Source organism: Lissotriton vulgaris, chromosome 4_1, assembly GCF_964263255.1.
Source record: "Lissotriton vulgaris chromosome 4_1, aLisVul1.2, whole genome shotgun sequence".
Taxonomy (NCBI): domain Eukaryota; kingdom Metazoa; phylum Chordata; class Amphibia; order Caudata; family Salamandridae; genus Lissotriton; species Lissotriton vulgaris.
In genome coordinates this window covers 1,721,486,058-1,721,506,977 of record NC_141691.1, presented here as the reverse complement: position 1 = coordinate 1,721,506,977, position 20,920 = coordinate 1,721,486,058, and the positions used below count along the sequence as shown (strand labels likewise).

At 46.6% G+C, this 20,920-nt stretch overlaps 1 protein-coding gene across 3 annotated transcripts in view; it reads right to left on the bottom strand.

Moving 5' to 3' along the window:
- Positions 1-20,920, bottom strand: part of LOC147724452 (RING finger protein 151-like) — a 285,148-nt gene that overhangs the window by 64,152 nt on the left and 200,076 nt on the right. For all 3 annotated transcript variants that reach the window (XM_086966007.1, XM_086966006.1, XM_086966004.1), the window contains one exon: positions 1,321-1,483. In XM_086966007.1, the coding sequence (XP_086822133.1) occupies positions 1,321-1,483 (163 nt within the window). The remainder of the gene's footprint in view (positions 1-1,320; positions 1,484-20,920) is intronic.

The following is a 20,920-nucleotide window of genomic DNA, read 5'->3' as shown; positions in this document are numbered from 1 at the left end:
TCAAAATGTACAGTGCAGCACGGCAAGTTTTTGTCCAACTGCTGCACAGACACAAGATGGTAACTCAGTGAAATGTAGGTGCTTTGCCATAAGGATGGTACCCAAGCGGCAAAGTTGATAAAATTCCCTAAGAAACATTAACATACAATCACTTCCTGCCATCCCCAACACAATAATACATATTGTGAAGTGAAAAGGCAACACAGCCTGTTAAAGCAGTCAGTTGTAGATACTTTTCCCACCATGGGTGCACTGGTATTTACCACCTTATGAGAGAAAACAATGTACAATAAAGGTTGTGACTGTTACTACTACAGTATCGGCATCAGATGGAACAGTTTCTGTAAGAAGGGGCTTGCTGTTGGCACTTAGAAGCTCATCTCCCAAATGTCAAAAAACAGAGGAAACAATTTAAAATTCTGTTTATAGTGCTTGTGGTGGTTGCCACTCTCTGAGCTGTAGACTGACACTTGTGCCTTTATAACCTTCTGATAGTTATGAAAGAGAATTTGTTTTCTAGGGTGTTTTTGCTTCTCAACAGTTCTAATGTATTCAATACCGGTTTTGCAATGCCCACACTGGCTATGTGGTTTCTGGGCAGAGGATCAGAGCACGATCATTACACTGGAATGGGCTTCTGGGACAATGAAGTTCAAACAAATGCCCTGAACTGGAAAAACTGTGTGAACTAACGTTAAGCCGAAGCATTATGACAAATCTTGCTTTCCTCCTCAACGAGAGGACTATGGCAAGAGTCATAACATTTCCCACATTGTTAACTTCAAGTTGATTGAAGTACTTTTATCTTCAGTCAAATGATGTGCGTTGAGATGAAACCTGTAGGCACTGTGTAGTGAATGCACTACATTCAGACCCTGGACCCACAACTCTACTACTGGGTGCTGCTGTGCTATGAGTACAACATGTTTGTACAGCAACAAATGAGTAAAGTTCATCGAGGAAAGACCGTCTGGAGACTATGCACAATGAGACTTACACAAAAGATATGCAAGAAACAACTATCCGTATGACAAACCCATTTAATCTGACACATATTAGAGGGTGCCTGGTTTTAGATACCCTAGACTTCAAATGTGGAGAGAAAAAGCACAAGGCATTATCCAGACTGCCTCAAAGGATAAGCCATGATGGACACTTCACATGACTCACTTTATTATGGGACAAAGTGACAAACTATAGTTAGCAAATTGTAAGAGTAAACTGGAGTCTGGAACTTCAGCCCGCTTGAGAGTAGCCTGCACATGACACCGACTGTTAAAAGAAGATGCTGTAGACACCTTAGATGTTGAAATGCTTCACCTGAGTAGCTCGAGTTCTGTCCGCAGCTCCGCAATGCAGTTATGCTGCAGGTCCTCTGCACTCAGGATGGCATAGCCACAGCCATTTGGGCACTCGCGGCTCCGATGCTCACACAGGGCTAAGTGGCCTTCCAAATGACGCCGCTCAACCTGAACTGGGCAACCTAAATGGAGAACATGACAGACATATGAGCATCCACCACAGATATTCATCCTGTATGTCTAGCAGTCCCACAGCAGCAATGCACAAATTCTACAGACTGTGAGCCAGCCAAGGGTATCCATAGCTATCTCAAGGGGATACCCACAAAAAAATCACTGTTGGAGAGCTTGAAATGGGCTACTTACCATAACAGAAATTAAATACGTGGAGTGGTTACATATGGAGGGAAAAAACAATAGAAACATTCCCAGCCCACTCTTCGCAACCTGTTATTTTCAGCTTTATTTGACAGGTACACGTGTACTCTTGACATGTACACTTTCCTTCACAAACCCGAAGGAATTTAACATTCATTTGTTGTCTGCCGTTGTGCAGTGCTCAGACTGACTTTCCACCTCATGAGAATGAGCTGCAGATCAATGAGTTGGTGATGGGAGGCAGGCAGGTTTACAGGGGAACAATAAAAGAGTTAGTGACTGGTAAACTGAAGTAAATGGCTGTTAGAGAAAATCTGACACAGTGAATGAAGATGGGATTCAACCATTTAAGGTACTTTTAATAGGTTCTATGTGAAGGGGGAAAGTGAGGAGGTTAATTGAGAAGAGACGAACGTGCACTGGGTTCTTTCACCAAAACCTTTGTACCTGCTGGACGAGGCTAGTTAGTCTTTTATGGTATGCTGACCTCATGTGCTTGGCCCACAGTTTCACAAATGCTCACAAATACTACACAAGTAATCAGTAAAATATCCATTCTATGGGTTGCCAGCAGTCACACTCGGGCTTCTCTGATTTATTTTTTAAATCTCATTAGCAGTTCTGTTAAATCTATCTGATAAATATTTCGAAGAAACATATAAAAGGTGAAGGAAGGAGTGCTAGTAAACAGTCTAAACCACTGGTAATCACTCTGGGTAGCATTCCAACCCATGGTTTTTCACTCAGGACGGCTTTAGCGCTGGTCACGCCCGGTGCGACAATCACTTTTGTCGCCCCCACTACCCATGACCACCTCCTGGGATTCTCTCACTACCACCTGCAAAAGTTCCCCTCATCTCTCACATATTAAGATACTGCTAAACACAGCGCCCCCATGAGGTCACAGCGCCCCCCTCCACAGGTTAGCACCCAGTGCGGCCACACCAGTCGCACTCCCCTAAAGCCGGCCCTGTTTTCACTCCCAGTGTCAGTCTACTCTAGACATAGGCCTGCCTTATGCATATCTGTACTGATCTGAACTGAAATGCAACCTGGAGCGAACGCCAGTGGCTGAGATCAATTTAAACAATAAACGCATCTCCTTGTTGATGCCCTAAGCACAAAATGCATACCCCGGCATGGGTCCTGTGCTCCCATAGGCCTCAAAATGCACCAAGTCAGGATGGACTGTCCCTTTGAGTAGCACGGCTAGTATGGATTCGGATAAGGGGGACCTCTGTTTACAGTCTCATGGTCGGCGAAAAGTGATGCAGTGGAATGCGGCCTGTGCGATCGCTCGTGGCTGAGATACATTCAAGCATAAAATCTATCACCTTATTGTTTGCTGTAGTAGTGTCCTAAGTGTGACGGGTATGCCAAGATGTGGGTCCAGAGCTCACTGGACTCAAGCTGCACCCTAGTGACAAGGCCCAAATACCCCAAAACCGTCTGGTGTTGCTTACGCTCACTTCTTGGGGGCCTTGTGGGAAGCGCCTTGAGACCTTGCAGTGATAAGATGCGCTATATAAAAACGTTTGACATGACATGACATGACATGCATTGTTCCCTTAAGGAGCAGGGTCAGTACTGATTCACCTATGGTGGGCCTCAGTCTAGAGTGGTACAAAAGGGGGTGGTAATGGACGGAGCATCTGAACCAATCAAACACTCACACCCAGTCAAAAGATCTGGGTTTAATCCATCACCGTTCTTTAGCCCACTCTGCCACCCCAGTTCAGACATGGCTATATGCAAATCAGTCTGACCCTGTGCCTCATGGGAACAGTCCAGCCCGAACTGCCAAGCCATGCCTTCCCTGGACTGGAAACAAGCTTCCGAGGACCGGTTTCTGGCATTCCAGCCGTCTTCAGCCTGGCTTGCTTGAATCCAGTGGCAAATTGAGCAAGGGACTCACGTCTGAGCATACTTTGCCACACTTATGGCGGCCAAAAGCGGTACAAAAGGGGGTGGTAATGGACGGAGCATCTGAACCAATCAAACACTCACACCCAGTCAAAAGATCTGGGTTTAATCCATCACCGTTCTTTAAACCACTCTGCCACCCGAGTTCAGACATGGCTATATGCAAATCAGTCTGACCCTGTGCCTCATGGGAACAGTCCAGCCCGAACTGCCAAGCCATGCCTTCCCTGGACCAGAAACAAGCTTCCGAGGACCGGTTTCTAGCATTTCAGCCGTCTTCAGCCAGGCTTGCTTGAATCCAGTGGCAAAGTGAGCCAGGGACTCACGTCTGAGCATACCCTGCCACACTTATGGCGGCCAAAAGCGGTACAAAAGGGGGTGGTAATGGATGGAGCATCTGAACCAATCAAACACTCACACCCAGTCAAAAGATCTGGGTTTAATCCATCACCGTTCTTTAGCCCACTCTGCCACCCCAGTTCAGACATGGCTATATGCAAATCAGTCTGACCCTGTGCCTCATGGGAACAGTCCAGCCCGAACTGCCAAGCCATGCCTTCCCTGGACCGGAAACAAGCTTCCGAGGACCGGTTTCTGGCATTCCAGCCGTCTTCAGCCCAGCTTGCTTGAATCCAGTGGCAAAGTGAGAAAGGGACTCACGTCTGAGCATACCCTGCCACACTTATGGCGACGAAAAGCGGTACAAAAGGGGGTGGTAATGGACGGAGCATCTGAACCAATCAAACACTCACACCCAGTCAAAAGATCTGGGTTTAATCCATCACCGTTCTTTAGCCCACTCTGCCACCCCAGTTCAGACATGGCTATATGCAAATCAGTCTGACCGTGTGCCTCATGGGAACAGTCCAGCCCGAACTGCCAAGCCATGCCTTCCCTGGACCGGAAACAAGCTTCCGAGGACCAGTTTCTGGCATTCCAGCCGTCTTCAGCCTGGCTTGCTTGAATCCAGTGGCAAAGTGAGCAAGGGACTCACGACTGAGCATACCCTGCCACACTATGGCGGCCAAAAGCGGTACAAAAGTCTAGAGTGGCATGCTAGGAGATGGACAGGAATGTAGTAACACAAGCACTTATCAGTGGCTGACATTAATTCAATTCACAATCCTATCTGATATAAATGATTCAGTGAGCTACTGTAAAGCCTCACAACCTGACTGTCCTGCATAAGGACACTGAATTCCTCCAAATGCACTAAGAGCTGTCCCAGAGAATGATGCTTGAGCTAGAGGTCTGAGAGCGCATTAAGGACAGGTAGAGCAGGTAGCTAATCTGCTCAGACAGTGCTTCCATAATTTAATTGCTTGCTCTTTCAGCTCGGTTGAGGACAGGGGCTGTATATTTCTAACCTTGCTTATATACAGACAATGACCAAACATTGATCAATGAGACAACACTCTACTGCAAATGGTAGAATGGCTCGGACACCATCACACAAGCAAACACTACAAAGAAATGTTTAACATCCACAACCATGTACAGGTCACACTGCTACAATCTCTAATAAAGCCCGAATTGTGAAAGGTCCATTCAGCTTCCAAAGATGGAAACAATACTAGAATACAAATGTCTAAATTTGCATGAAATCCACAGGAACTTTAAGGAGAAAGGTGCAGTTTCATTCTAAATGTGAAATGTCCGTATAGGAAAAAGAATTTAAGGCTCAGAAAAAGAAACATTCAAGGTAACCAATTCAGTATGCTGAAGTAAGCACCACAAATACAGTCACCCATGTATCAAGGTTAAAGCACTGGACGTCGTGGTTTTGAAAGGCATGTAAGTCAACACAACACTTGGGCTGAAATTTGTGCACCAGGAAACATGATTTAAACCTACTGGCTCTGATGATTCCAGTCTTAGGCAATATGAGAGCCAAAATTAATCAGTGACTCTAAAAAATATGCATTTTGGGCCTCTTTCACCATCTCAGAACTTCTGGAATTCACCAATTAGGAATCCATTGTGAGAACTGAACCAATACCTCAAACAGTTGCGGTAAATGAGTCTCACACCTTGACTTGTGTATGTGGCCACATAAGCCATGGTTGGCATGTTCACCAACAAACTCCTGCCCTTGAGGGAAGGGAGGAACATATTTGGTGCCAGGAATCTGAGCATGTTAACTTGTACAGGGCTACCTTTAGGGGAAAGCAGGCTGTGGACTTGAAAAGAGCTTTCCTTACTCCGACTAGACAGATGAAACAGAGTGGTTCTCATGTAATTTTGCCCGGGGGGGAGGTCTTGATATACATAGGAGAGTCAGTATTGTGCCTAATCATTTGGAGATCACAAGACGACAACTGTACATAATCTGAGGATCATGGACATCTTGGCAGGTGGCAGGAAAGCATTGCATTGCTGACCTTTGATCTGTTCCTAAAGGCTGTTGCTATGCCGCCCCCTCTTCTTATAGCTTCTGTCAAGTCAAGGCAATTGATATTCAGGGGGGGAAAGCAATTGCCACATCGGGTAAAGCGGCCTTGTGAAGCCAGGTCTTGGTTATAAGGCAAATATCTGGCTTTTCCGAGTCCAGCAAAATCCATACCTCGAGTGCATGTTTAGGGATTGAACGTGCATTAAAAGTATAGCACGCTAGTTCTATTGGTTGATCGACAGAGTTCTCTTCTATAGGTTTTATCGACATTGGTTTAACATAAGGGATGGATTCAGGTTGAGGCCTTTTCAAAATGATTTTAGGAATGGTTGCTGAAGTACCAAACGCCTCAGGGCAGTTTGTCAATTTGTCCCTATATTGTTTTTTTAGTCGTATGAGTTCTTCACTCAAGTATCGGTAGACTGCCATTTAGCAGAAGACAGTATAATCTTCTATTGAAATAAAAGAGGATAAAGAAACAAGCATTTACAATGCAATGGTCTCGTCTTTGTTAAAGTTAAAGCTATTGGCATTGCTCATGACATTATTTTTGTTTATGTTTTTGTTTTTAAAACATATAAATAAATGGCATTGTCATTTACAATGCCAATAGCTTAATCTCTCGCAAATGCGAGACCTATTGCATTTGCACCCACACAGAGCCCCCCACCCACATACTGAGCCCCACACCCACACACTGAGCCCCACACCCACACACAGAGCCCCATACCCACAGAGCCCCCCATACACACACACACACACAGAGCCCAACAAACATTCACAGAGCCCCCCCCACACACACAGAGCCCCCCCCACACACACAGAGCCACACACACAGAGCCACACACAGACACACAGATCCACACACAAAAAAGCCACACACACAGAGCCACACACACACAGAGCCACACACACAGAGTCACACACATACACAGAGCCCCACACACACAGAGCCCCCCACACACACACAGAGCCCCCACACACACAGAGCCACACACACACAGCCACGCACACACACAGAACCACACACACACACACAGAGCCACACACAGAGCAACGCACACACACACAGAACCACGCACATACACAGAGCCACGCACACAGAGCCACACACACACACACATGTATTAATAATGCAATAGGTCTTGTCTTTAGTAAATTTAAGCAATTCGGTTTGTAATTAGGTGGGTTTTTAGTTTTGCTTTTATTAGTGTTTTTTAAAGTTCCATGTACATAATATGCATATGTGTGCATCTATATATATGTAAGCATGCATTAATATTGTTATTCATATAGATATGCAGATGTTTAAATGTTTATATATGTATTTATATATACATATATATACACATACATATATAGGGAAACATCCTGAACAACGAAGTCAGAACAACAAGGAATCCCGAACAACGAAGTCCTTTCAAACTCGCCTAATTATTTCTATGAGGCCCACCAATGTGCCATTTGGAATCCCTGTAAACTATGCCACTATGGAATTAGCAGTAGGTCCATTTTTGTAAAGTTGGGGCAGAGATGCCAAGGACCTCGCATTAACACCCTGACAACCATTTAAACACAGATATTGTGTAACGCACATGGGATTTCTCCCGAGTGTATTGCAACCTGTCTACCTACTAGGTGAGCCCCGGCCAGATTGTGCAGCCAGTTTATCATTGCCAGTGAGAGAAGCAGAGCAAAATAGCTATACGCACTTTGAGTGATTGACCTATAGGCTGGATTTCACTAACATTTAGTTTGTGAATTCACCACTGCAGGTAGGGACGGTTGTCAGCAAGGTGCAAGTCTGTCCAGGAATAAGGTGCATAAACACTCGTGCATTTTATCGACACTCCACGGCACAGTTGTACTTTTGGTGGACAGTAATAACTTTCAACAGGGCTCTCATAATAAACAGTAATAATACGCGCGCAAATGCACAAGTTCAAGCTATTTTACAGGGCCAGTATTCTTTTTTCAAAACAACAGCCCCCAGCATAATAAGAAACTTGCAACACTTCTTTGCAAAACTTGCATACTCAAAATATGACGGTAACAACAGTTTCATGCAAAGAGTGGGGTGGGGGTAGGTTTGTGCATACGTCTCCCGCTTATCAAGCATACACTACTGCAACTACAATTCAAAATACAACAGACATGCATGTGATGTAGACAGACCGTCCCCCACTTCAAAATCAGCACTTACTCAATATAATGCACGTATCAAACAAAACCAATGCCAGGTTACAACAACCTAGAAAAAGCTTAATTTCTCTATTGGATTTTACAATCGCACCAGAGTGTCTATGCATGCAAATACCCCAGCAGGCTAAGAGCCATTTGTTTCCCGCCTTCCAGGTCCACGAGTTGGTTCTTACTTCCGAGTGCATACGCAGGCACGGAGACACCATGGGCCTGCCATAAGAGACACCCGGCCACAAAAGATGGGGACGAGTGGACCCGAGGAGGACGGCTTAGGCACAGACTAGCAGTCACATTGCCTTGGCGTCTGGGGAAGGTGTGGCACTGCAAGCAGGAGCGAACATAGGACCGTGCGGCAGTCTCAGCAGTAAAAGCAGGAGGAAGCGGACAGAAAATGACGCCTAGTGGAGAAGGTACGGTCCAGGTGGATTTCGATCCGTCGCTAGTGCCTCTGAAGCTGTTAGTTTGCCCCAGACTGTCGAGACTGTTAAACTGACCCTCCAAACAAGGTAACTGACTTTGTTGCTTACTGCCGCTGCTGCCATTTGGCGGATCTACGCTTGTCAGGGGCTTGCTCGCTCTGATGGACACGCTGCCTCGTCCAGGATCGCCGAAGAACTCAAACTCACAGACACTGTACACTAAATAACTTCTCTAAATGGAGTGCTTGTAGATCGCCGACCTGCTGATGGCCGGCACTGCAACTGCGCCGGACATTCACCGTCCACTCATCGTCCAAAACGCAGCCACTATGTGGTCTCGTCGTTCAGAATACGCATTGCGAAGGCTCACGCATAAACAGCGAGATGGGCAGCAGGAGTCTGTATGCGCTGTCCTTTTCAGACTGGGGGGCGTGTTTTTTTGTTGATTGACTGAGGACGTCACTGAAAGAAAGAAACGAAAAAACACACCCCTCAATCCGAAAAAGACGGGGCTTAAATGGAAAGACAAACCTCTTCTCCAATGGCTGGCCGCCGTTTAGGAAGCCAGCCAATGGAGAAGAGGGGTGGGTTCAAGCCCCACTACTAGAAACATAAAATCTCGCCAGCGAGACTGCGCAAGCGCAGCCTACGCTAGCCGAGACCTAAAAAGGGCCGGGGTTCTGGCATCTGGCGGCGGTCAGGCGCGGACGGGCTTGCCTTCGGAGCGCCGAATTGTAGGCCTGTCTGCCATGGGGCCTTGGAATGCAGATCTTAATCTTTAGTGAGGCCATGATTCAGCCTCTACTTTCAATCTATTCCATTTGGCCCTCAAATCGCAGAAGTCTGCTGTTGGATGCCCATGTTTTATGGCTGTCGATTTGGGAATGCACAGACGTGCTCCCCCTGACCTCTGATGTTCACTGGAGCCAGACATCATGGTCCCCAAGACTCATGGAGCATAGAAATGTCCATATTCTATAAGTGGCATTTCTAAGCTAGTAATGCCATAACCCCCTTTACCAATGGAAAGGGTTTGGCACTGCGGATCCATTGATATGAAACATTATGAGGCTGCTCCAATGCAATCCACCATTGCAGAGTGAAGTATTGTCAACCATTTTTTCATATGAACTTATGGGCATAGCAGGCCTCATAGGTAGTGAAAACACACAGAGTATCCTCACTACCTGGGCGCACGTGTGCTATTGCGCACCCCGACCTGAGATGGCAGGAGAGACACATAGTTCCCAGCACCATGGGTGCCAGTGCGCCTGCCTAGGTCTGCACGGCAGACTGGACATGGGTTTAACCAATACGTGTGTCTCAGTCAACGCACTAAACTAAGTTGGCAGGCGGCACGCGCAATCAGGGACACCATAGGTGCGGGTGCGTTCTCACAGCGCCCTACACTGGCTAGCTGCTCATGAGTTTACCCAAGATAGCTATCAGTGCACACCCGCCAGTCTGCCATGACAGATCGGCCCATAATTCAGAACATGAATTTAGCGCCATTTCCCACCAAGGATAAGAAGGGCTTGCGCGCTTTCACATGGCTGTTGCGGTGGGAAAAGGCCCAAAGTAGGGAGGCCCTGAAAGAAAATCAGGAAAACCCAGGTGGAAAAAGCAAAAAGGTTTCGAAAACCTCTGCCTAACGAGTATCAGATGCAACACAGATTGAGTAGGTGCCGCTCCTGTCTTGCTCATTATCCATCGACCCATTTTACAGGAAGATCCATCACCACATCATGTGCCTTGTGTGAAGTTGAAGATCAATCACGGATGTCTGTAAACCAAAGTATGTAAAACCATCTCCCCTGTATAGTAGGGACAGGTTAGCATGAAGAGTATGGTGAGCCTGGCTTGAACCCGTTTGCACTCATTCATTGCAGAGGACGGAGGTAGTTGTCGTATCCTCAAGCTTCTTAATGCACTTTCACATGTTAAAGTTGAAGCTCCACAAAGAGGACATATACATTTGTTTGATACCAACAAAAGTGTGTACATTTTGGCCATTTTCTCTTAATGACTACATCCAACACCACACAAGACTGGGTCACCTGAATAATGAAGCAGACCAGCCTCTAATAACTGGGTTTGGTATTTTCTATCAAGCTTCATGGAGACAACTGGAACCAAGGATGAATTGTCGAAATTCTGTGGCCTTTTAATCAGAGTATTTTGTTGTGGAATGGAGAACTTCTGAGGCAGTCCTTTCAGACAAGATCAGGGCCAAACCCCCTTTCTATACAAAGCCTTCTGTTTTCAGGTTAAGCGTAATAGTGGTGTTGCTTCTCTGGGCATTAAAGCAACACATTTTGTGTTGGTGCCATCTTTCTGACCCTTTTGTACTTACTTCTGGGCCTGGCTCCAGAAAGGGGTTGCCCATAGCTCTGTCCAGGTCTGCAGAGTCAGTTCTTTGTGAAGCCAGTGGTGGAACTGGAAGGACAAACAGGCTGCATCCCGCTTGCGATATCCATGATAAGAATCTTCATGAAAGTATAACATGTCTACTTCTCAATGGAAGGGAAGGTCCGAGGTCACAGGCGGTCAAGTAACCACTCAATGTATATTCCAAGACAGCACACCGTGTAGGTGGAATCTACAGAGAATGCTGAAGGAGGCAGATGTCTATAGTCAGAAATCAGTGAACCTGAAGAACACTAAAGCCTTCGGTTTCCTATCAGAGACAGCTACCGAGACCTGCTGAAGGTGGAGTTTCCTAGAAGAGTGTTCAGTAGGTGTGTTAAGATCACCCATTTGCTCAGCCTAATGCCACATGGAGGAATATAATCAGGCCTCAGGGCATTATGCCAAAAGCTTATACAATATCAATTTGTACGTAATATTATATCAATATTTAGGAAAAAACAGAGTTTATCCTAAATGGTGGCACATACAGATACATATAACAGTCTATCTCAGTCTTCACAGTAGTGAGATAAGCAAGACACTACCAGAAACCCTGTCTGGTGGAACACCAGACGGCTCCCCTTGCAGTCAAAGCCAGCTGCATCGCTTACAAAGCAAGTGAGACCGGCGACCTGCACCCTGCCTGCCCGGCTGGCAAGCTCTCCATCTTTGGTGGGTCTTGGCGCTCCTGCAGGCAGAGCACCAAAAGAGTAAAGCCAAATAATTGTGAAATAAAAAGGCAAAGAAAGGCAAAAGGCCTTTTCCATTTATGTACCAAGAATATGGAACAATCTCCCTGTATCCATCGGAACACACCCAAGTTGACGAGTTGAAGATGCAATAACAGTCCACAAATGAGCTACCTCTCCAATCATCTGTTAACTGTACCCTTCCCTTTCTCCCTGCACAGCACTCTGTTGACTTTTGACTCGAATTGAGCAAAAGAATGTTAGCATATAAACAGACAGACACAAAATTATGGATAAGCTGGTTTGTCGGAACATAGCTAAAGAATCTCCAAATTCTCCATTTCCAAATGTCAATGGGTGTCACTTGCTGGTTTGTAACAAGTCCTAACAAAAGCCTGCATGCGGAGCGTTCGTGTAAGAGAGCTGCTTGAGAAATCTTGCTAATATTAGCTTTTATTGTGAGAATCTCTGGCAATCATTCCAGACATCTTCAAAGCGCTTTCAACATATAATGTATCTATTAACCTGACAGGCTATAGTTGACAATGTAGTTTAAGATTGGCCAGAAATGATAAACCGATGTTTATTCAGCAACATTTGTATACATCTAAAAAGCACCACATGAACCTTAACATTAATGGATTTAAAGAAGTGGTCCTAATTGGTCAATTCATAACACGGTTAATAATATTCTCGAATGCAGACCATCAACAATCGGTACACATGAACTCCAAACATCATGTGTTCAGAAGACAAATTTATGCAGCGCAAGACATACTACATAACTCACTGTTCACAAAAATAGCGCAAAAAAACATCCTCAAAGAGCTGAAAAAAGCAATGATAACATATATATGAAATACGTGTAAAAAGAACGTTTTTAGGTCGAGCAGACGTACTCTCAATGCGTGAGCATTGAGAGTGTCTGCTACAGACCTAATGTCGCCCGTATTCAGGAGAGTGGACACGACTCAGACGCGCGCTTTTGCAGTCTCGGATTTGACCGCGGGAGCGCGCGTCTGAGCCGCGCATGCGCAGAGTACCCGCGCATGCGCAGAGTAACTCACAGCCCTTGCTCACACAGACGCAGGCAGGCAGCCCCCACCCCTCTGCATGCACGCACGCACACACAGGCGAGCGCATGCACACGCAGGCACACACATACAGGCACACAGACACTCGCTCACACACCTCCCCTCCCCCACAGTCACACACATGCACGCACACACACATACAAAGCCCGCCCCCCCCCCGCACTCGCGCGCACATGCTTCCCCCCCCCCCCCGCACTCGCGCGCACATGCTTCCCCCCCCCCCCAACCCACTCACCGGCTTCCTTCGTGCGGCGGCTCTCCTCAGCTGCAGGGCCCGGCAGCAGGACTCTTCTTCCCTCCTTCGGCACCGGGGCGCAGGGTAGGCTCCTGCCTGCTCCGGTGCTCCAAACACGGCTCCGTCCAATCGCGGCTCTTCCGTGGGAGGCGGGGTAGGCTCCCGCCCTCCTACTTCCTGTTTCCTGTTGTCGCGCCGGCCTGCCTGACTTCCTGGTCGCAGGCCGGCAGAGTGACGGCGGTGATTTGCGGTATTTATTTATTTAGTTATTTATGCATTTTTCTTTTCAGTTTTTACATGAATGAGCTGGAAAATGATATAGATCCTCCTAGGATAGGGACACGCCATTTCCCCTTTTTAATGTACGCTGATGATTGTGCACTTATGGTTTAAACAGGAAGGGGACTACAGAAACTATTGGATCATTTTGTGGGATTTATTTATGTCTGACTTAGGTCTGTCCACAAACAAAACTAAATCATATGCCATATCATGTGGACAGGCGAGCAGCAGGATATCTACATTTCACATTGGCGATACTACTCTTAAAACTTTTCCTATCTTTATGTATTCAGGGGATCCTTTCAATTCACGTGGTACATGGGTGCACCTGAAAAGCGTAAGGGTCACTCAGGTGGACCAGGCGATTGTGGCCCTTTTTTTATTTGGCTCTAAATTAGGGTCTATGCCTCTGGACACTGCACTCCCTGTTTATAAAGCGAGACTTACTGCAGTGGCTACCTATAGTGCTAGTGTATGGGGGTACACCGACTCCAGTGTTACAAAATAGCGAGAATAAATGTCTGCACAGATTATGGTCATTCCCTTGCAGTACACAATCATCAATGACCCATATGGATTTAGGTCTGCAATTCATTAAGGATATTAAAAAATGTGCACCTACTTTACTTTGCCTTTCAATTTGGTCAAGACCAGAGGCTTCACTGACACAGCCAATAATTAATTGAAAGGAGGAAACCTAGAAGGTAAACTTTATTGTGCAAATGTTTGTTTCATATGCAGAGATAACCCTCTGACAGGCCATGTGCTGTGTGCTTCCTGCCAGGTATTCTGTGAGCATTTGCAAAAAACTGTTTAACACGGAAGGGGTAGGAAGGGAATCTAGACTGTACGATGTGTTGTAGACTATTGACTTTAAGGGGAGGGAGGGAGTTAAGTCCAGCAGTGAGATACGCTCGTAGGCACGTTACAATGGGCTTTGCTGCCCACAGACCGTGCGCCGAGGTGTTGCGATCTCTGACCCGGCGAGGTTGTTTCTAGCACCTCCTGACATGCCCGTGTCTACTATTGTGGTCTTACAGCGCCGTGAAGTTCTGTGATGTATAAGCGCTCCCTACTATGCTCACACACAAAACCTTCGTCAATATTTTTGTACCCAATGAGCTTGCTTCATTCGAGGCGGTGATTTGCGGTATTTATTTATTTAGTTATTTATGCATTTTTATATAGCGCGGACTTTACCCGAAGGCGGTATTTATTTATTTATGTATTTATGCATTTAATATTCTATTATCTTCGTGTTATTTGGGAAGATTATGCAATCTGCTAGGCGTCTGCCCCTTCCTCTCTGGTCACGCACGCTAACGTGTTTTTTTTTTTTCATGCACAGTGTTTACACGCAGTATTTTTTTTTCTCTTGATGTAAATTGTTCGCCGTGGTTTGGTGGGAAGTAAACTACTGCAGTTCAGGGAAACAACTGGAGCGCTTTCCAAATATAGCAGTTAAGAAATACAAAGTTAACTTGTCTAATTTGCAAGAATATGAGTAATCGTGATAGTAACCAACCGAGCTTTTTGTCGAGAGCCCTGTTTCTAATCTCGCTCTGTGACGTGGGACTGCCTGATAAAACGCAGCTAACGCGAGGGAAGTGGTCTGGGATTGTGGTAACGTCAATAGAGTTTTATACAGAGGTTGTCTTTTTAGCTTAAAACAGCCACTTTGCGGCACTAGGGAATTGTTCCGTAGCAGGCACTATCTTGGAGGTCCCTTTTGAAGGCCTGGGAGGAGGCAGTGGTCCGAAGTTTTTTTTTGTCCTCTCGCCGTTTGTAAATACAAAACATATTGCATTACAAATGCTATAGGTATCACATTTGCGAAAGTTATAACTATTGGCATTGTAAATGACGAAGCTATTAATTTAGCTATTTAAAAAAAAAGAAACATCAATAAAAACTTTGCCATTTACAATACCAATAGCTCAAACTTTCCTAATGCGAGACCTATTGCATTGCAAATGCTTGTTCTCATGATGGCGCCCTCTTCCTTTGGGCTTCACATGAGGAACACTTTCGACAGTGGAGACTATCTGAATAACCTGTTCTTGTTCATCTTTGTGTTCATGTTTCTTTTCCTCTTGAAGAATCCTATGACCAGCCTGCATGAATGCCAACCTTTTGCATCAGCATTGTAGCTCGCTCTGCACGTTTCCTCCCCTCCCTACACAAACCTTTGAAGACTCCTTTCTCAAACAACTGCAAAAGTTAATTTAATCCAGGCTCCCAAATCAATCTCTGTATAGCCAAATCTTTTCTTGCATTAAAAGTTGCTACAACTGCTTGTACGTCACGCTTTCTTTCAGACCTAGAATATCCAAACCTACTTTTTCTGTCCATTCTTATTCATCGACATCTTGGACAGTACAGTGTACTGGTTTCCACACTTGAACTACTGCAAATTGATGAAATGCGTAACTGGATGGATGATGTGGCATGCATGGCGCTTTTCAGATGAAGCATGATCATGCATCTTGAAGAAGTAGCAGATGTGATGGAGAGTAGATCCTGCAGATTTCTTTTATGAATGTTTCCCTCGAGGACACCTCACCCGATGCTGTACCAAGCCTCGATGCCTATTCTAATCATGGGTCCCACTCTGCAACTCTGGGCAATAGCTTGCTTAATCTCCACAACGGCCCCAACAGCGCTCGGATGCCTGGCTTCACCTTGGGGGTGCCCAGGAGTGGACATTTCACAGGGAAAAGCCAGGAAGGGTTCCACAGCGGTATGCGTACAGCGCCAGGAAACCCCGGTTGGGGTATAAGTGAGCTTTACAAGTACAAATTCATTTAATTTTATTTCATTCATTTCATTTCCTTCATTTCATTGATGAAGTCTCAGAGCAATGAGAATTAGAGCCATTGAAGGATTTAAGGAATTGGGTTGGTGATAAGAGCTACTTTTAAGGCCTGGTCCAGCAAGTATACTAATCATGGGCACAAACGCTGGACTGCACACTTCTTGTTTTTTGTTGCTCATGAAGTACAACTGCTGGGCGTTTTGTTCGCAGATAGGGTATGTGTGTGAGAGTTATAGGGCCAGATGTAGGTAACCAAATACCGGTCGGTAAAGGCCGAAAATACTGAATTTCGTCCTTTACCGACCTGTATTTGGCTTGTGAGATGTAGGGGACACAAAAACATCCGAATCGGTAAATTTACCGAATCTGTAAAGTTTCAGAATCGGTAAATATTCCGAATCGGTAAAGTTACCGAATCGGTAAAGTTTCCGAATCGGTAAAGTTACTGATTCGGTAAATTTACAGATTCGGAAATTAAGAAATGGTAAAAATGACTTTTGAGATGTAGGTAACCTCTTAACTCCTTCGCTGCAGCGGCTATTCCGCCGCAGCGCTAAGGGGGAGGCGGGGACGCGCGGCGGTCCCGTGCTTGTGACGGAACCGCTCCATCACGGCCCGTGGGTGAGCTGTGCTTGTGACGGAACGGTTCCGTCGCGGCCCCGCCCGCTCTTCAGAACGTCAGCGCAGGCGCGGAATTCGCGCCGCGCAGGCGCAGCGAGCGGGCCGTGACGGAACTGTTCCGTCACCAGCACAGCTCACCCAAGGCTCGTGACGGAACGGTTCCGTCACAACCATGGGAGGGGTTAAATACCGAATTTGCTTGAAATTCGGTATTTAAGAGTCTGTATTTACTATGGATTGAAATCAGGTGGTAACCAGGTGCAGGCTATAAAAAAGGGCCCAAAATGCAACAGTTTTACCAGAATGGCGGCATTCTATGTGATTGCGAGGCAGCTACGGCTACAGGCAGAAGGAGAGAGGGTCTGGAGAAGGGAGGAGCAGGTGTACAGGCAGAGGATCACTCTATTCCAGCTAACTGAGCCAGAAATCCTACAAAGGTACAGGTTAGACCCCCAAACCATCCTGGACCTTACCAGGGACCTCCACCCACTGTTGGACCACCCAACCCCAAGGGCGCATGCCATCCCACTACATGTGCAGGTGCTGTGCAGCCTACACCTGCTTGCATCTGGAAGTTACCAGAGTGTGGTTGCTGCGGTAGGTGGGGTGTCCCAGAGCTGCCTGTCACGTTTCTTCAAGAAATTCCTAGACGCAATGTTGCAGAGACTGCATCACTACATCAGCTTCCCTGCAACGCATGTAGAACTGCTCAGGACAAAGACTGACTTTTATCAGATGGCGCATTTCCCCAACATCATTGGCTTTATTGATGGTACCCACATACCTATTTGTCCACCTGCTGCCACTGAGTACATTTATAGGAACAGGAAGTCCACCCACACCATAAATGTACAGGTGATCTGTGATGCCAAATATATAATCACGGACCTAGTAGCCAAATTTCCCGGGAGTACCCACGACTCTTACATATTCCAAAACAGTGGGATCTACGCACGCCTGACAGCCGGGGAATTTGGCGAAGGATACTTGCTAGGTAAGACACTGTGTGAAACTCCCTTGATACATATTGCAGATGGATGGTATGTGAGTAAAGTTTTTTCTTATTACTAATAGGGGACAGTGCATATGCCCTCCGGTCCTTCATCCTCACACCCTACCTTAACCCTTCAACACCCAGCCAGAGGAGATACAACAGGGCACACAAATCTACCCGAAACATTGTGGAGCGCACCTTTTGTCTGTGGAAGAGCAGGTTTCGCTGCCTACATAAGAGTGGAGTGGCCCGCCAGTACACACCAATCACCTACTGCAAGATGATTGCAGCCTGTGCAATGTTGCACAACCTTGCGGTTCAGAAGGGCACCGAAGTGGATATCTCTTGACTATGAGAACCATGATGATGAGCAAGCAGTGCCTGAACCACACACATCTGGAGTAGCAACACCAACTGATGGCAGACTCAGACGGATGAGATCACACGAAACTTTTTTTAAGTAAGTAAAAACACACAGAAAGGTGGAGTATGCAACCAACGTAGTTTAATAGTGTGATTAAGTGGGTTCCTAATGCACAAATGTACAACACAAATTATTTAACTTGGATTATGTGAGTCCTGGGTCACTTCAACATTAACTGTAAATAGTCATTTGCGTCCTCGCTTCCCAGTGCCAGTTGTATGGTGCTCACTGTGCTCACTTTCTGTTTGGCCTGTAGCCTCAGCGTGGCGCCTGCTGCTTCTCCTGGTCTCTGGGACAAGGGTGCTTCCCATGCTGCTCCTGCTTGTGCACTCTTCACTCTCTGGCACATCCAGGGCAGCAGTATGTGCAGTTTGGGCATTTAACAGCGCCTCAAGAGCACTCGTCATCCTGCCCATGCCCCTAGTGACCTCATTGCGGTTTTGGGTTACAGCCTCCTGCATGTTAATGTTTCTCCTGCATAGCAGGGATGTGGCTGTGGCCAGGCAGTTTATTGCTTTGTTTTGTTGTTGCACACGCTGCCTTTCCTTGCGCCTTGATGCTACTTCGTTGTCCAGTTTGGTGCACAGCAGCTGCACCGTTTGGGTCATTTCGTGAATCCCTGCAGCCATGTTTTTCTTTACCTCTACTAGGTCCCTGATGCCCTTTCCTATGTCTCCCATGTTGTTGTTCAGGGACCTCATTTGGCGTTGGCAAGACAAGATGGCTTTTCCCTGCATCCTCTGGATTCTTACCATGCTCCCCTCCAAGCCACGGAACACACTTGGACCCTCCACACGTGCAGATGCACTGCTTTCTTGGACTCTGCGGCGTCTTGCTCCAGTATGGGCCACCTCTGCACTGGTCTGCTGTGTGGCAGAGCTACCATCCACAGGCAAGGTGTGTGTTTCTAACCCCTCCATGTCACCTGCTGATGACTCCATTTCTAAAAGTGGGGCCACGACATGCCTCCTGCTTGGTTGTGATGCAGGTGTCGTCTCATGCTGTGATACTGGCATTTCTGGGGATGACAGCAACAGAGGGGATTGTGATCTGTCAGGGGACTCTGGAGCCATTTCTGCGTCTTGTGCAGGAGGCTGGCTACTTGGTGCACCTGTGTCCTGTGAGACGTCCTGTGTACTTGGACCTGGCTCATTACTCTCCTCCCTCTCTGGTGCCGTGCCTTCACTCTCCTGGGAACGCCTGCGAGATGTGTCACCTGTGGTCATATGAGCGTATATTAGCTGGGTGCTACTGTCTCACAGTCACTACAATAAATATATCTGACTTTAGCTTTATTTTCTATGCAATCAATTCCCTAACTTGCTGGTTGCTGTGCTGTTTGACATGCTCTTACATTCCCTAACTACATGTACCATGATGCATTGCTCCTGTATAGTGCTAGCAGTACCTGACTGGGGGTCACTTGGCAACAAAGGTTAAAAGTAAGGGTGATGGAAGGGGGGGTAAAGCTGTGCATGCGTCTTACCTTTTCTGCTTGCAGCTCTGGCTGAGCGGTCTACTTCTCCCAGTCCGCAGACGCTGTCAGGTTCAATGGTTGAAGACACCATCTCCTCAAGGTCAGTTAGGGAGGGTGCTGGGTTCTTGCCTCCACCAGTTTTGGTGGCCTGCTTGTGGATTTCAGCCAATTTTTGGGGGGTTTGGCTCCTGAGGTCGTAGAATCTCTTTTTCAGGTCCTCTGTGTCTCTGGTTGTCACTCCAACTGCATTAACTTTTTCAAGTATGTCCAGCCAGAGTTTCCTTTTGGCAGATTCTGCCACAGTGAGGGACTGCCTGCCAAACAGTTATTGGTGCACCTTCACCAACTCCTCAACAAGGACCTGCAGCTCCATGCTGCTGAATTTCATTTTCCTCCTCCTCTCTGGCTGCTCTTTCTGTTTGCTGCTTGCCATTTTGCAGTTTTAAAAATGCACAAAACTCTTTCTGCTGCTCAGGGACTCAGCTTGGCTCCAACTGCCTCTCCAGAAGCTTCTAATTAGTTGCAGCTGCCTGTGTAGGCACTTCCTGGTAGGGAGGGGGAGGGTGGTAGCACCTGATTGGATGCCTACTTAAGTTTCACTTTTGTTTTTTTTCCCGATTCGGTATTTACTGAATCGGTATTTTCTGATTCGGTATTTACCGAATCGGTATTTCCCATTCATTCCTATGGGCCAAAAGGCCCATCGGAATGAATGGGGAATACTGACCCATTCATTCCTATGGGCCAAAAGGCCCATAGGAATAAATGTGGAATACCGATTCGGTAAATACCGATTCGGAAAATACCGCTTCGGTAAATACAGATTGTCCGATTCCGAATTTTACAGAATCAGTATTTTTTACAGATTTTTTATCTACATCCCATTTACCGATTCTAAAATACCGATTCTGTAAAATTCAGTATTTAAGAATCGGTAAATTAGGATTACCTACATCTGGCCCATAGTTTGGTAAGTTTTTTCATTAAGGATTTACAAAGTGTGTTTCACCACTCGGGGGCGGAGCTTGCACAAATCGGAGATGGCCGCCTAGAGCCCGGGCTCCGTCGAGCCGGCTAAATATACTCCATAATCCTGTACACCCACAGCCTCTGCAAACCTGATTCTTAGCTGTGAGGGCTGGTTAGGCGGTCTGACTCCTGCTGCCTGAAAACGAAAGCCGCCGAACGCGAGCTACCGAGAAATGCAGAGAGGGCTGGCCGGAGGCGGAGAAGGCCACAAAGCACCGGCCTCGCATAGCTGCGCG